The following is a 14454-nucleotide window of genomic DNA, read 5'->3' as shown; positions in this document are numbered from 1 at the left end:
GCAGCACTTGTTCCAGTATCAGCATTTTTCTAATCTCCCTCATCATTTTAAGTGTAATCCTTTTTGAAACAAACAGTAGTTTAAAACAAACAAACAAAAAGTTACAAGTTAAATCAAACATTCTACTATGTTTCCCCATGATCTCACTCTATATCTAAAGAAAACACACCTAATATTATGTCTCAATATATAAGAATATCAAAACAGACCTGTATTACTATTTAATATTAATCCTAATATTAAAATATTTAAGATTTGCTTCTTATAGATAAAGGAATATCCTCCATCTTCATAGAAACAATTTATAATTCAGTTTCATCTTCAAACAGTAATTATCTTCTTGTACTTCTCTCATTGAGATTTTATGATTACATAAACACTTCAATCAAGACAGTTTGTTCTCAACTAAAATTGTCTATGAACACTTGTTTTTATTAAGCATACCACATTGCCTCCCTAGTCCTTCAAATCACAACAAATCTTTAATGTGCTCTTAAGGCAACAAATAATTAAAAATACCAATCACAGAATCACAGAATGGCCAGGGTTGGAAGAAATCTCAAGGATCATGAATCTCCAGTCCCCCTGCCATATGCAGGGACATCAACCTCCCCATTTAATACTAGACCAGGCTGCCCAGGGCCCCATCCAATCTGGCCTTAAACACCTCCAGAGATGGGGCATCCACAGCCTCTCTGGGCAGCTGTTCCAGCACCTCACCACTCTCTCTGTAAAGAATTTCCCCCTGACATCCAACCTAAATTTTCCCTCCTTCAACTTAAAACCATTTCTCCTTGTCCTGCCCTTGTTATCTACCCTTTCAAAGAGTTGATTCCCCTCCTGTTCACAGGCTCCCTAATACCAAAATTCATTTGATCCTATGAATCCTTAATTATTTACCCTCCCTCTTCAGCCCCGATCTGTTTACTTTCCACTGCTGACTTCAGCTGTTTATTCTCACTGTCACACTGCAGTAATCTTCTAGTTCCACATTCCTGCTTATGGCAACAAAGTTTCTGTCAACTGAAATAAATGCTTGCTGAAAATTCTTGCTCAGGTTAATGCAGGTGAACAAGGGAGAGAAAAAAGACTAAAACCAAAATGCTGAAACACAGCATACTCACAGATGCAACTGTTAAGAAAAAACAGCTATTAAAAGTCTAATAATCTCTTCTCAGCATTTGTGAACAGACTTTCTGGAATCTGTAACTTCACCAAGCTTTGGTTGTTTCCACAGCAGCAGGAAAAGACAACCTGCTGCAAAGCAAGGCCTATGGATAAATTATAATTCCTCATTCTATTATACAAAATCATTACAATTTCATATAGGTCATAAGCAGTACAAAATCTGTTAACACGGGAAAGTGGTTCTTTGAAATGCCTGCACTCTTTTCATGCCAACTTCATAGAAAAAAATAAATGGGAACAGCACCAAAAGCCAGCGTGGATGGCTTACAGTTGACAGTTAAAAGAAAATGTAAGCTGTGTCTTAGAATGCAAGATGCCGCTACTTTAAAGAGCTGACATCCAGTATTTCATTGGCTTTACTGCTACTATTCTGACAGTTTTCAAAGCCAGTACAAAACTCAGACTGGGTCCCAGGAAAACTGCACGTTATGCATTTGTCAGCTGCAGCACCAAAGCTAGATGTCTAAGCTAGTTATAGACTACTCACACAAACAGCTTACTGGTGGCCTTGATTTCAGTTGTACTTTGGACATCCATGCAGATATCAGATACATTCCTGGACGCAAAGATTCCTCTCCTTATCAACTTACAACTACTGCCATTTTATTCAAAAATGAGGGACCTGTGGTTCTCTGAGCCCTTCACCATTACAAACATTCTTGCTTATTATAAATACAATGGACAAGACTTGACTACATCATTAGCCACCTAATAATTTGCATTGGAAGGGACTTTCCAGACAAGCAGTTCAATTACTTGCCTGATCTAGACATAAATTAATTTTGGTAAAAGATTATGTTTACTCTTTAATACTGCAAGTATTAAAGTATAAGTATATATTAAAAAAAGTACACTTGTTACCTACTGAAACTTTTTTTTTTTTTTTTTTTAATCTGGAACTAACTGAGAAACAACTGTCAGGGAGCTATGGGCATAACTATACAGTTGATTGCTACAAGTCTTCTGTAGCCAGGTCTCTGTAATTCCCTTGGTAATTTTTAGAAAAAAGATGACATAAGAGTTTTCCTTCTTAGAAATTAACTTGTTCCTACTACATGAAATTTGCTTCTGTAAAATAAAGACATCTAGTCCACCCGTACTGTCTCCCAATGATCAACTAGTATGAAAAAAATAGAAGAACTAAATGCAAATAGTTTGTTCTGGAAGCAAACAACCCCTGTGGTGCCAAAACAAAAGTGTTGATCTAATAGGAAGAAATACAGAATTCTAGAAGAGAAAACAGATACTTCTAAAATTTACAAAATGCAGAGACAGATAGGAAACTCTGAGCTGTGATAAAGACTCTCCAGAATATGAGGTTATCTCCTCTTACCAGAACTCGAAGAGATGATGATCTCACATGCCTGTTGATCTCATCTACCCATTGATGACAAATTGAACTTGGAGAAATGATCAGAGTTGCTCCTGTGGAAACTGGTTTCATTGCCACAAGGCAATGAGGACAGTAAAAGGGCTTGATTTTCAAGTTCTCCTCTTTATAGTTTACACATTCTGCATGCTGCCATAAATGGCATTTCAGGCACTGCACACGAGCTTTATAGTCAACCAATCCAAGCTCGCCACAGATGCATTCAAAACGATATTCAGAGGTATTAAATGGAAATACAGAGCTGGTCCGTTGCACACTATTGCTAGCATGTTCTTGTGAATGTGAAGATTGTGGGATTTCCTGCTGGGCATCAGTTGCGCTTTTAGAAACATCAAAATCAGGATGACTGCTAATGTCACCAGAAATGAGGAGCTTGCCATGCAAGTCCGGAGATTTGGAGACCACAGCTTTCTGCTCAATGTTATTCTCCTCCACAGAGTTCTCATTATCTGTTTCAGATTTCCTGTCATTTTTGTTAGTTGCACAATAATCATGTTCTTCTGTGGCAATACTTGTTCGTAAAGGGATTTTAAGGACATCTGTAGAAGTGACATCACTGTCCTCTGATTCTTTGGTTTGAGTATTAGCATCAGACAACTGCTTCTTCTGAATCCTTTCTGAAGTCTTTGCTATCTACAAAGTAAAATTAAACAAGTTTGTCAGACTTCTTCCTTTATTTACAGGAAAAACAATAATATCAAGGCATTGATCTTAACATTTTATATAACTAAACCCTGAAACCAGAGATTTAATGCTTACTAGAATTTACCACACAGCTTCCTGGTAAAAGCCAACAAACCTGCCTGCTTCTACAGCAGTATTTCAAAAGTATTAGTTAAATGTTTCTATGCCAGATTTAACCTTCTTACAATCTCAGCTTCTTGGCAAAATTCAAAGCAAATGGTGCAGCTTTTGTTTTTACAAATAAGCTAGCATCACAGAACCTGCACACACAGGCAAGTGGTATGCAAGCAGTAGAAAGATCTGTCTTCACAACGTTCTTTGAAATAGCAACTGAAGCAAGTTGTACCTGCTCTTTGGTTCTCTCTCGTCTCTTCTGCTCCTTGTAATTCTTTCCCAGCTTGAAAGACCCAGCCAGACCATGTCCTTTCACTTGTTCTACTACTTGTTCTGCTATTAGTTTTTCCAGTGTTCTTTTGAGAAGTCGTCTATTTCTCTGTACATCATATCTATATACAGCACTGATATACTTAAATATTGCAAAAATGGATGCTCCTTTCTTCACGTTCATTTCCTTCACAGCTGCTAACACCATCACTCTTAAACCTGCATTGTAAAATCAAAGCAAAAAAACTAAAGCTCAGAAAATTAGAACGACCTTGGAGAATGAATATTAAAGCATCTCCAAACACTGTTTGTGCTTATTGAAAGGAAAGCAAAAAAAGCGTACAGGCAACAGTTTTAATTATGTGCTTTACTTGAGGTACAAAGCATTGTTTTGCATATGAGGCATATGCACTACAAGACAATACTAACAATAAAAGTCAGTCCCTTCTGATTTTCTTACTGAAACTTATTAAGACAACGTATCTCAGTTTAATGAATAAACTATATGATGAATAAATATATATATATTTATATATATAATGATATAGAATATATATATTTATATACTATAATAAAATATATAATAAAAGACCTCAAGGTATACGTAGTTCTGTAGCACAAACATCTGAGTTAGTAACTTTCAAATGCAGATCACCTGTTTGTAGTACACAATCTTCCACCACAGTGCAAAAGAACCACTGCATTCTGTAGAAGCAGAGTGCCCCTGAACTCACAGCCAAAGGCCATGAATTATGCCAAGAGCAAAATGTACTAAGTCAGCAGAAATACTTACTGGGATATTGTATTTTTTCCTTCAATTTAAGTTCCATTTCTCTTGGTTTCTTCTTTTTACTTCCTTGTGAAGGTTGAGGTGGAACAAAGAAGTTCACAAGTTCACCCTAATGCAGACAACATTAAATAGTGTTATCAGCTCACGCCTTTTCACAGTAATTCTAAACTCAATTTACTCTTTTACATTTGGAAAAAGTCTGGAGCCACTACAGAAGTATGTACTCTTATGATTCGCACTCACTAATTTGCTCAGCTCGTTTTAAGTATCCAGAATGATATCCTACTCCATTCAGCTTGATGTAAATAGCGTTCAGCATTCTACTCTGATAACTGAAGTGGAAGAGCAGCCCAGCAAGCCTCTTGAGCTCTCACCCACTTCAGAACTGAGCAGCAACAATCTACAGCTGTAATTGATCAATGTTGCTGATGAGGAAGGGTAGGGAGAGAGTACAGTATATATTTTATATATAGCCAAAAAGAGAGAGAGGGAGACAAGCAAAGCAACACAGGTTGAAAAGCCTAAATTATTTGAATAATAAACAAGTTTATCTTTTTAGCTTTTGCCCTAAATAACATTTACTCTGTTATTACTGATTCAAAACTAGTGATTTAAGTTGATGCATACTCAAGAATCTGGATATAAATAAGAATCCCAAAATGAAAACAAATCAATCAGTGCCAATTTTTCTATGGTTAGTTGTTACACAGACACATGCTCTGACACTTCATTCACATCATACAACTTTGTTGATAAACTAATAAAATATTAGCTAAGATGTCTATCCCAACTAATTTTAACCTCTCTGGGCAGCCTGTTCCAGCACCTCACCACTCTCTCTGTAAAGAACTTCCCCCTGACATCCAACCTAAATCTTCCCTCCCTCAACTTAAAACCATTTCCCCATGACTCCTTGTTATCTACCCTTTCAAAGAGTTGACTCCCCTCCTGTTTGTAGGCTCCCTTTAGGTACTGAAGTGCTGCAATGAGGTCACCCCACAGCATTCTTTTCTCCACGCTGAACAAGCCCAGCTCCCTCAGCCTGTCTTCATAGGGGAGGTGCTCCAGCCCTCTAATAATCTTTGTCCCTATTCTGGACCCTCTTACTCAGAGAATAAAGTCTTTGACTCATAAATTTGTAAGCAAGCAGGAGATTATGAACAGATGTGCAACAAAACAGGCTGCCATGAATTCAAAATAGGGGATCCCATAAGAAAGGTGAGAGTATACAAAAGGATAAAGGCTCTCTTTCTTCAGAAAAAAATGAGGTTTTTTTTGGGAAATATCAATTTCACAGGATGCAGGACAACAGAAATAAAAAGACAAGAAAATTGTTGCTAAATAAACCCATCTATTATCTAAGATTGAAAGGATGCAGAAATCTTAAATTAGAGTTTAAATCATCCTTATTTCTGCATAAAATGTGTGTCTAATGGATGTTTAATACTCACTAACAGAAAGAATGGCACAGGAGGGATTTCCAACATTGGAGACTAAGTCGTGTATTTATGCTTCCACTGTACTTGAATCCAACTTTCATTCTGGACTTCAATAAGCAGAAAACAAGGTACTCCAGGAAAAAAAAGCATTTCACTAATTCTGAAAAGTATTTTCTTCATAATAAATATTCCCATAGTTTTCTCACCTCAGGTAATGTCAGATCATCTTGCTTAATGTCTTGTCGGGTGTGAGTCAGAATAAGAGCCAACACTTCTACTGTTTTTCCAAGACCCATCTCATCTGCCAAAATGCCACCAGGCCACTGAGGTCCAGCAAATGGATATTCACGAATAACACTGAAATTCAAGTACATTCCCAAGTGAAAATCAGCAACAGAAAGGTGTGACAGAAACACGTTTTGAAACAAACACACAGTATAGCTTCAGAAAAGCGAAGTTACTAATAAACGATGCCATGCCTTGAAAAGCTGAGCTGATAAGAGCTAGCAAGCTTGTTGGGTACTCAAACTTGATAGAGATGTATGTGTATGCCATGTATGTTTGCATTTTTTCCCTCTGAACAGGCCTTATCTTGCTAAACTAATATATTATAGCATTAGCCTCTCTCTCTCAAGTATTATATAATATATATTTATTAAAAAAACTGAAAATTTACTACAACAGCAAAAAAGCAAACTAGCAAGACTCTTTTCTAACCAAAGTAAAAGAGCTAATATGTAGGTTGCTCCAAAGGTAATGCCTCCTATTTGTTTCCTTGGAAAATGTAACAGATACAAAGAACACAATTACACTATTTGATAGAGGAAATTTTCAGCCACAAACACTTTTTCAGCACAGTCAGTACCATTATCTATGCATTTCACCAGCCATGAAAAACAACCTGCATGCAGCACTTGTAAAAATCTGCACCAGTGAACCCACTGCCTTACTGTGCTGACATCCACTATTTGGTCTCCATTAGTGCTCAGGAAGCATGAATGAAATATCAATGGGAGCAAGTTTTTCTGCAGGGAGGAATTCAGTTCCACACCTTGGCTTCATCCACACTTCTGTGTCAGACACCATTTTGGTCAGACTGCCCCTCCGCTGCCATCTGTCACACAGCAACAAAATTTAACTGAATATTGGTGGGAAGGTTCAACCTCTACAGCCACACAATGGGCCAACATAAAATAGGAGGTGTTACTTTCAGAGCAGCCCTCATAAATGCAACATTCAGTATTAATAGAAAACATTATATTGCCTCCATCCTTTAGCTTTTAAAAAAAAATTTAAGTGAAGGCTGAAGACTAGCATTCTTTTCAAATTAGAGCACTAATCTTGTAAATATACATCTGTACTGAAGTTAATACAAGCAGCAAGAACTATGTCCTCAAGATTTACTTATTTAGCCATGTGTTATATAAGCCAGTTTACCTTAAAAAACAAAATAAAATATTTGAGGTGTTCACAGAAATAGATAAGCACAAAAACATACCAGCCAGTAAAGGGATTATAGTAGATTTTCACTCCATCCAGAGTGTTGACCTCTCGCCATAAGAAATGCAGTGCATTTTCTATAGAGAAAGAGGTCATGTTACTATGACAAAGGTTTCTTCACAAACAGTATGCTAATCAGAACTGCTTAGCCACACGGTGACACTTAAACACAAGGCAGACATCTACCTTCACCATGCTTGATGAGCAACGAGACCAATCGCCTGCAGCTCGAAGCAGGTTTATTATCTCATTTACTGCACTACCCAACAGCTTTTATAAAAATGGTAGTAAAACAATTAATGAAATTTCTAACGAAATAGCAAGATGACATTGCACTAACAGTGCAATGCCATTTTCCTTGCTTATACAAGTTTTCCAGACTCATCTACTTGTCACCACCTGGAGTGCTTGTGAAGTTCTCTCGGTGAAGCATCCAATTCACAGCTTCACTTTGGTATGGCCTTAGAATGGGAATTAAGGCAGGATGCTGCACATCGTCTCTCAGTAGTTGCACATCCTGCTGATGGGTATGCCTTACAAAGTCATAAAGCTCTTCAATATTTTGCCGCTCTAGCTCCATGTCAGATTCTTCCTCATCTTCCTCCAACACATCTGCATACACAAGAGATGCAGTGTCATTCACTTTTGGTCAACATTCCAGTAAGTTTTGCTGCAACTTATTTAGATAACACATGAAAGCAAAGCCTCAAAACCCCTTTTAAAGATAAGTCATGACTGCACCTGACTCAGCTACCAGCAGTTTCCTAGAAGCTAATGTTAACACTCTATGGCCATTACACAGATGTATGTAACTGGCAAAGCTCTTCCTCTAAGCACTAGAATAGGCTCCCCAGGGAGGTGGTTGAGTCACCACCCCGAATGTGCTTAAAAACCGTTTGGATGTGCTGCTCAGGGACACGATTTAGCAGAGGGTTGTTAGAGTTAGGGTAGTATGGCTAGGTTGTGGTTGGACTTGATGATCTCCAAGGTCTTTTCCAACCTGAGCAATTCTATGATTCTATTCTATTCTTAGAATTCAGGGATAGCATGACTAGGTCTTATTTGATAAGCACCTTCTTAGAGAAGGAGGGGGGGAAATAACAGTGGGCAAAAGATTTGTACATTTTTGAAGAAATAAGCCCTTTCTTGATAAAAGAACATATTTTAAACATCAAAAAAATCTACTCAATCAGCTTAAGTATTATTTTTAAATTATTTATCTGGTAAAAAAAAAAAAATGGCAACACATGAGTCTCACCCTTTATATGAACGTAAGAAATCCAACAAATCATACTTCAGAAATTATAATCTAGCCTCAAGAGATGTATGTCTAGGAGGCTTAGAAAGACCTTGTATTTTGAACAAAAATTGCAAGTATGGGCATATGCAGAACTTCAGTACCATAGAACAAATATTCATGCAAAAATTCAAGGGTCAAAATTTTAGGAAACTGAAGTAAGATCAAGCAAAACGACATAAGGACAAGTTCCAACAGTGTTTTAGGTCTCAAATAAAAGGAATGGTACCAGTAAAACAGCTTCTTGTACTTACCTGGGAACAGGTGTACAACTCTACAGTTCAAAGAAAGATACAAAGCCTAGCTAGAATTGGAGGGAAAGCCACAGTGTAACATTCTTCTCAGAAAGCTAAAATTAAACCATCTACAAGGACATGAACAGGATGGGTACACTGAGGAAAATAAATACATAAAAACAAAATGAAGGGATAGGGGCGGACATCTCCTTATTTGGAGATTATTTATTATCCAAATATACTTTTGTGTGCAAATCCATAATGCAATTTTCATTATAATGACTTTACAATAAAACTGTAACAAAAATTTTGTCGCCACAGTTGTATGTTGGGCACCAACCTATGAACAAGTGTTTAATGAGTTTAATTCCTCTGTTGTTTTTTCTTTTAAACCTACGTAACTTGGGTGAGTCACCCTACATCTAGTCAAACAATTCACAAGAATTAATGAAAGTTGCATTTACTCCCCAAACAGTAAGCTCACAAGCTTCTATATGCCTCAGTACTTTATCTGCAGAGAAGAAATGTTATTATGTATAACTTGACCATAAGTTAATTAATATATGATTAATGATCAGATTCTAATACAGGCAGACATTAGCTAATATTACCACCTAAAAATACAGCTGCTCTAGAGGGCAGGAATAACTTTAAAATGCCCCTTACGTTTAAAATTATTAGAGTGACATTTTTATAATTAAAATTATTCATCAACATTCAATCAAGCCTCATTACCTGGAATTATAAAACTATGGAACTTCTCCATGAGTTTTTGAACTAGCTGATTAGCTTTTTTAGGTCTTCCACCTCCATCACTGAGAAACTCTGGTTTACTTAGCCCTGCTTCCAGAAGGTAGATTCCAACCTGAGAAATGTTTATAAAATTGATCATTTAGTAAGTTATCAGAACACCAAGAATATTATAAACAGAAGAACATGAAAATAACAGTGCTAACCATAACCACCAAGTTTTCAAAATTAGCAGAAGCAAACAGGTGTGATGAACCTACCAAAATAGCTACGTGAAAGAAACAAAATGTCACAGGCAAAAGTTCCCTTGATTCCTTTGAGTAACACATTAGTAGCAGTGCAACAGTAAAAGGTAATTTTAGAAAAAAAAAAAAACACAAGTGAAAAATAGTTTCTACATGCTTATGCAAATATCTATGTCAACACATTATAAAAATACAACAGCTGCCAGACTTGTTAGTGGTTTTACTTATATATATAAAAATATAATACTATTAAAAATATATATATTTTAATAGTTCCAACAACAACAAAAAAAAAGAAAACAATACAAATATAAGAATCAATACCTTTAGAGTTTGACCCTCTCCAGGTCTTTGATAAAGTCCAATTATCTTTTTATTTTGCAGCCACCTCAAGCCTTCTAATATTTCATCACCTAAAGTTGGTTCCACCAAAATAGTTTGCCCGTAAGCACCCAGGCATTCTTTTGTTCCATTACTGTACTCTTCTTCACTTCTTTTATTGACACAGACCAGCAGGTGATTGTCAGAGTCTCCTCTCATTAATGTAAAGCCCCTTTCATGGAATTCCTCATTTACAACTTGCTCAGCAGGAAGATAAAAAGCAAGTTCTCCCAATAAAACTTTCCAGGACCCATCTGCACGATATGGCAAGACTACAATATTTAGCTGTACTGACATGGGAGTTGAGGTGGAATTAGAGTCTTCACCATCATTAGCTGTCAAAAACTTCTCAGATTTTGAATGACTGTCATCTTTTCGAATGAGATCTTCCTCAATGCTATCGTCGTTTATAACAAAGAAGGATGCAGAGGAAGTGCTAGGACCTGGAACATCATCCTCAGTAGTCAATTCATCATCTAATGTCATCAACTCATTTCTCCGGTCCTCATGCATATTCCAACAGAGCAGTTTCTTCTCCGCCTCATCTATTTTTGATGGAGCAGCACGCTTTCGACGACTACTCATTTTGTTGTTTTTCTCAACTGTATTTTCAGTCTCTGTGAGATGAATTAGTATTAGTCAGTGATAAGTAAAACAAAATCAAATGCCCACACTGAAATTTCACTGTGCAAGAGCTGCTAAATTCTTCAGTAGATTGTTTTACAGAGCATCTCCTGCTCCCATGCAAAAAGCTGGACACAAAGCACTTTCTTTGTGCTCTATTTTATTCTGCCAGAGAGTTACAGAGGAAGATCAACAAGAATGATGCATTTCAAAGCTGCTACTCAGAATCTTGTGGGACAGATATAAAAACAGAAGCAGTGGAATCTCTCAATGTTAGGGGTGGTGGGAGACAGTAAAATAGACACAAATAACCACGCAGGATGAACAGGAGATTTGGACGTGGGACTGGGGAGAAGACACGCATTTCTCCTTTTCCTTCAAAAATTACATGGGAATTATACTCATGGGAATTATACAAACTCAGCAGAGGGCTTTGTCTCCAGCCTTTAGTTTAGAGCCTAAACTCTGAAATTCTGTCCTTAGAAGTCCTTACTAGCCTTCCTAAAAGCATCAAAGACTCGATCTTTTCAAAAACTTATACATCCTGAGACCTGAATATGCAGACTGCTTGCAGCACAGCTCTTACTTAATCCACATGCATTTCAGTGGGACCAGCAAAGTAAACACATCTTACTGATTCTGACTAACCACAAAGCTACACCCAGGTACTCCTCCAGCTTGGACACTAAAAACATTTTTAATGATAAAATACTAGAAAATAAAGGTTGTATACTAAACACATAAATTGTTTGTGCTGAACAAAAAGTATTTATGTACAAGTAAGCAAATTAAGGAATCTATCTGGGAAGTGACTACATACACAGGACTACATGGTCATGCTTAAATACAGATTTAAAGAGTTATTTTTTTAAAAATACTACTTTTTGACAGGTGTAGTGGTTTTTCTACAGAGCTTGAAGACAGTAATAGATTTCTTACCTCACATTACAGCACTTTCTTCAACAGTAAAGACAGAAAAATACTTAGACATCCATGTCAACTCAGCTTCTGCATATGACTGTCAATGAAACAAGGCACAACTGCTAACAAAGTGTTGGAAGATGAGGATCTAACCTACTAACTCCTGCAACTCTAACGTTACAGGGTAATTGCCAGAAAAACAAACAAACAAACCACTTAACTTTTGACAAACCTATAAAAGCCAAACATCCTTCGTTTGAAATGGAGGATTTCCTTACAAAGAACTTCAGCAATTGCGGCGTTTGAATTTCAAACGCAGGATAGAATTTTTCCAACATAGTACTCAGGTGGGACGGGAGAGTCGCTGACGCTTAAAATCAAGCCCTAAGGGGTAGCGTATATCATAACCGAAGAAGGAAGATTCCAGCCATCGGCGCGGCTCCTTTGCACCTGATGTTCCCCAGCAGGCTCCAGCCCCCCCCCCCCCCTCCTCAGAGCCCAGCAGGCAGAAGGCCCACTCCCCAGAGGCCGCCCAGCCGGGCGCTACGCGACGCCAGGCGGACTTTCCCCACAGCGAGGACTCGGGAGGGCCCCCAGAGCACAGCCAGCAGCCAACGCACCTCAGGGTGAGGCGGCGTTCCGCCCTCGCGCGCAGCTCCTTCCCTCCGCAGAGCAGGGCCGTGCGGCCAACGTCCGGCAGCAGAAGACCACGGCGGGGAGGGGCGCCTCAGCCGACTGCGAAGTAGGAACGACCCCGAACGGGGGGGGAGGCGGGCACAGGGATGCGCGCGCACCCGCCCCGGCCTGCTGAGCAACCAGTGGGATCCGCGGAAGGTGACAGCCCGTCCCGCCTCGCTCACGGACGTAGCAGGCAGCGTGACAGCGACGGTGCTGCGCAAGCGCGGTCAGCCCCCGCGGGGTGAGGGGGCGGGGAGTTCGTTGTTTGCCCACAGAGGGGCGGAGCGAGAAGGGGGCGGTGGCGTCGGGGCGTCGGAGGCGGAGAGCGCAGGCGTATGGGGAGGGTGCGTTGTTTGCGGTGGGAGGGGAGGAGTTGGGGAGTGCGATTAAGTCGTGCGACGGGCGTTGTCTAAAATGCGTGGTTTTGGCTGGTTAGCGCTGTAGAAAAGCAGCCCAAGGGATTTCTAAATGCAAGTATTATTTCAATAAAAACTAGGAACACGTTTATCTTCTTGTGAAATAAGCAGATCCACACGCTGTAAATAAAGACGTTGGAAAGCTATTTAAAATTAGTACTTTTTTTTTTTTCCTTAGGGCAGCTGCTTAGCCCATTTGTTAGTCTCTATGAATGAAGCCTACGGAACTGTTTTGTGGCTGATTCTCCACTGCTCCCAGCCATCGGGCTCCTGTGGTCACAGGAGAGCTGCCCAGCACTGGGTAGGCAGCACAGAAGGAACTTTTTGGATGCTCACAGCCACGTGACAGCAGGTTAACTGCTTTATTCCCCAGCACATGTGTTGCTGAGTGGCCGCTTGGTGCTCCTGCATGAAAATAAACTTCAAAATCATCATTTAATCACATTTTACAACTGTAAATTTACAGTGAAATGGACAACTACTTCATACTCCCTATTACATTTGTATACATTTGTATATACATATACATTTGTAACCAAAGTAAGATAGCAAAGGAGGTGAAGAGGAAATAATCTGCTGGGGACATCCCTTCTAACAGCTGAAAATGGAGTTGTCAGGGCTGCCTGTGGTTCCATTAGGGCAGGGCCAGCAGCCCACCTTGTCCCTCCCCACCCACCATGGGTATGGCGCCAGGACACCAGACACCTTCCTGGGGCTGAGCCAGGCCATGGGCTTGGAGTGGGGCAGGGCTTTGGGCAGCTGGAGCCCAACCCTGCTATCACCTTGTTAGGACAGGAACTGGTGGCCCCAGGCTGATGGAGGTGTCCTGTTAGTCTAAAAAGCTGAAAGTTTGGATAATTGTGAGTGTAGCTCATCACAGAACCCATGATGTGATATCTGGCTGGGAGAACAGTGCCCAGCCCTGTGAGTGAATATGTGTGAACATGCCCTCAAATGGGGCCTGGGCACTGCCACACGCACACGTCCATGGTGGTGGCTTGGAGCTGCTTTGGGAGCCTTTCTGTCTTTTCGTGACCAAAAAGTCTCATTAGATGATCTTTTATTGTTACTGTTTTTAAATGTAAGCCTTGATTTTCTGCATGTGCCTTTTTGAGAATTAGCTGTTAACTCAGTAAGTGAGAGAAGGGACAATTCCAGCTTGGTGCTTCCCTAGGAGTTTCTGAAGCTGCCATGTTCCACTCCCATATCCTGGCAAGCAGCCATATTCCTGGATAGATTGTTCACACCAAAGGATGACACCCAGGGTCACATTGCAAGTTGTGAACATCAGGTTTTCCTGTTCTTAAGTGTTCTTCAGCGAAAGGAGCTAGAGCAGTTAGAGAACAAATCCCTTAATGGCTACTGCAGTGTAGGGGCCATGGGAGTGCTGTGCTGTCAGTCTGGGACTGGGGCATTTCCTCAGATGGAACCTCAGACCTCAGAGTCCTCGTACGAGCTTTCTGCACCTGCTATTGGCAGGAAAGATTGGGTCTCATGGTGGGCGCTGCTCTTCCACCTCTACTGGATGAAA

General features: G+C 39.6%; 1 protein-coding gene across 2 annotated transcripts in view; it reads right to left on the bottom strand.

The window, feature by feature from the left end:
• Window positions 1-12569, bottom strand: part of SHPRH (SNF2 histone linker PHD RING helicase) — a 46595-nt gene extending 34026 nt beyond the window's left edge. Inside the window, exons 1-10 of one of the 2 annotated variants that reach the window (XM_052673722.1) lie at window positions 12450-12569; window positions 11848-11926; window positions 10228-10901; window positions 9644-9773; window positions 7775-7987; window positions 7374-7452; window positions 6082-6232; window positions 4440-4545; window positions 3609-3865; window positions 2522-3211 (exon numbers count right to left, since the gene is read on the bottom strand). In XM_052673722.1, coding sequence (XP_052529682.1) covers window positions 2522-3211; window positions 3609-3865; window positions 4440-4545; window positions 6082-6232; window positions 7374-7452; window positions 7775-7987; window positions 9644-9773; window positions 10228-10869 — 2268 coding nt within the window. In that variant the 5' untranslated portion in view covers window positions 10870-10901; window positions 11848-11926; window positions 12450-12569. The remainder of the gene's footprint in view (window positions 1-2521; window positions 3212-3608; window positions 3866-4439; window positions 4546-6081; window positions 6233-7373; window positions 7453-7774; window positions 7988-9643; window positions 9774-10227; window positions 10902-11847; window positions 11927-12449) is intronic. The other variant, XM_052673730.1, reaches the window with a different exon arrangement.
• Window positions 12570-14454: the final 1885 nt, after the last annotated feature.

Source organism: Tympanuchus pallidicinctus, unplaced genomic scaffold (assembly GCF_026119805.1).
Source record: "Tympanuchus pallidicinctus isolate F22 unplaced genomic scaffold, pur_lepc_1.0 scaffold1, whole genome shotgun sequence".
NCBI lineage: Eukaryota > Metazoa > Chordata > Aves > Galliformes > Phasianidae > Tympanuchus > Tympanuchus pallidicinctus.
The sequence above is the reverse complement of the archived record's forward strand: the minus strand, read 5'-3'. Positions and strand labels throughout refer to the sequence as shown.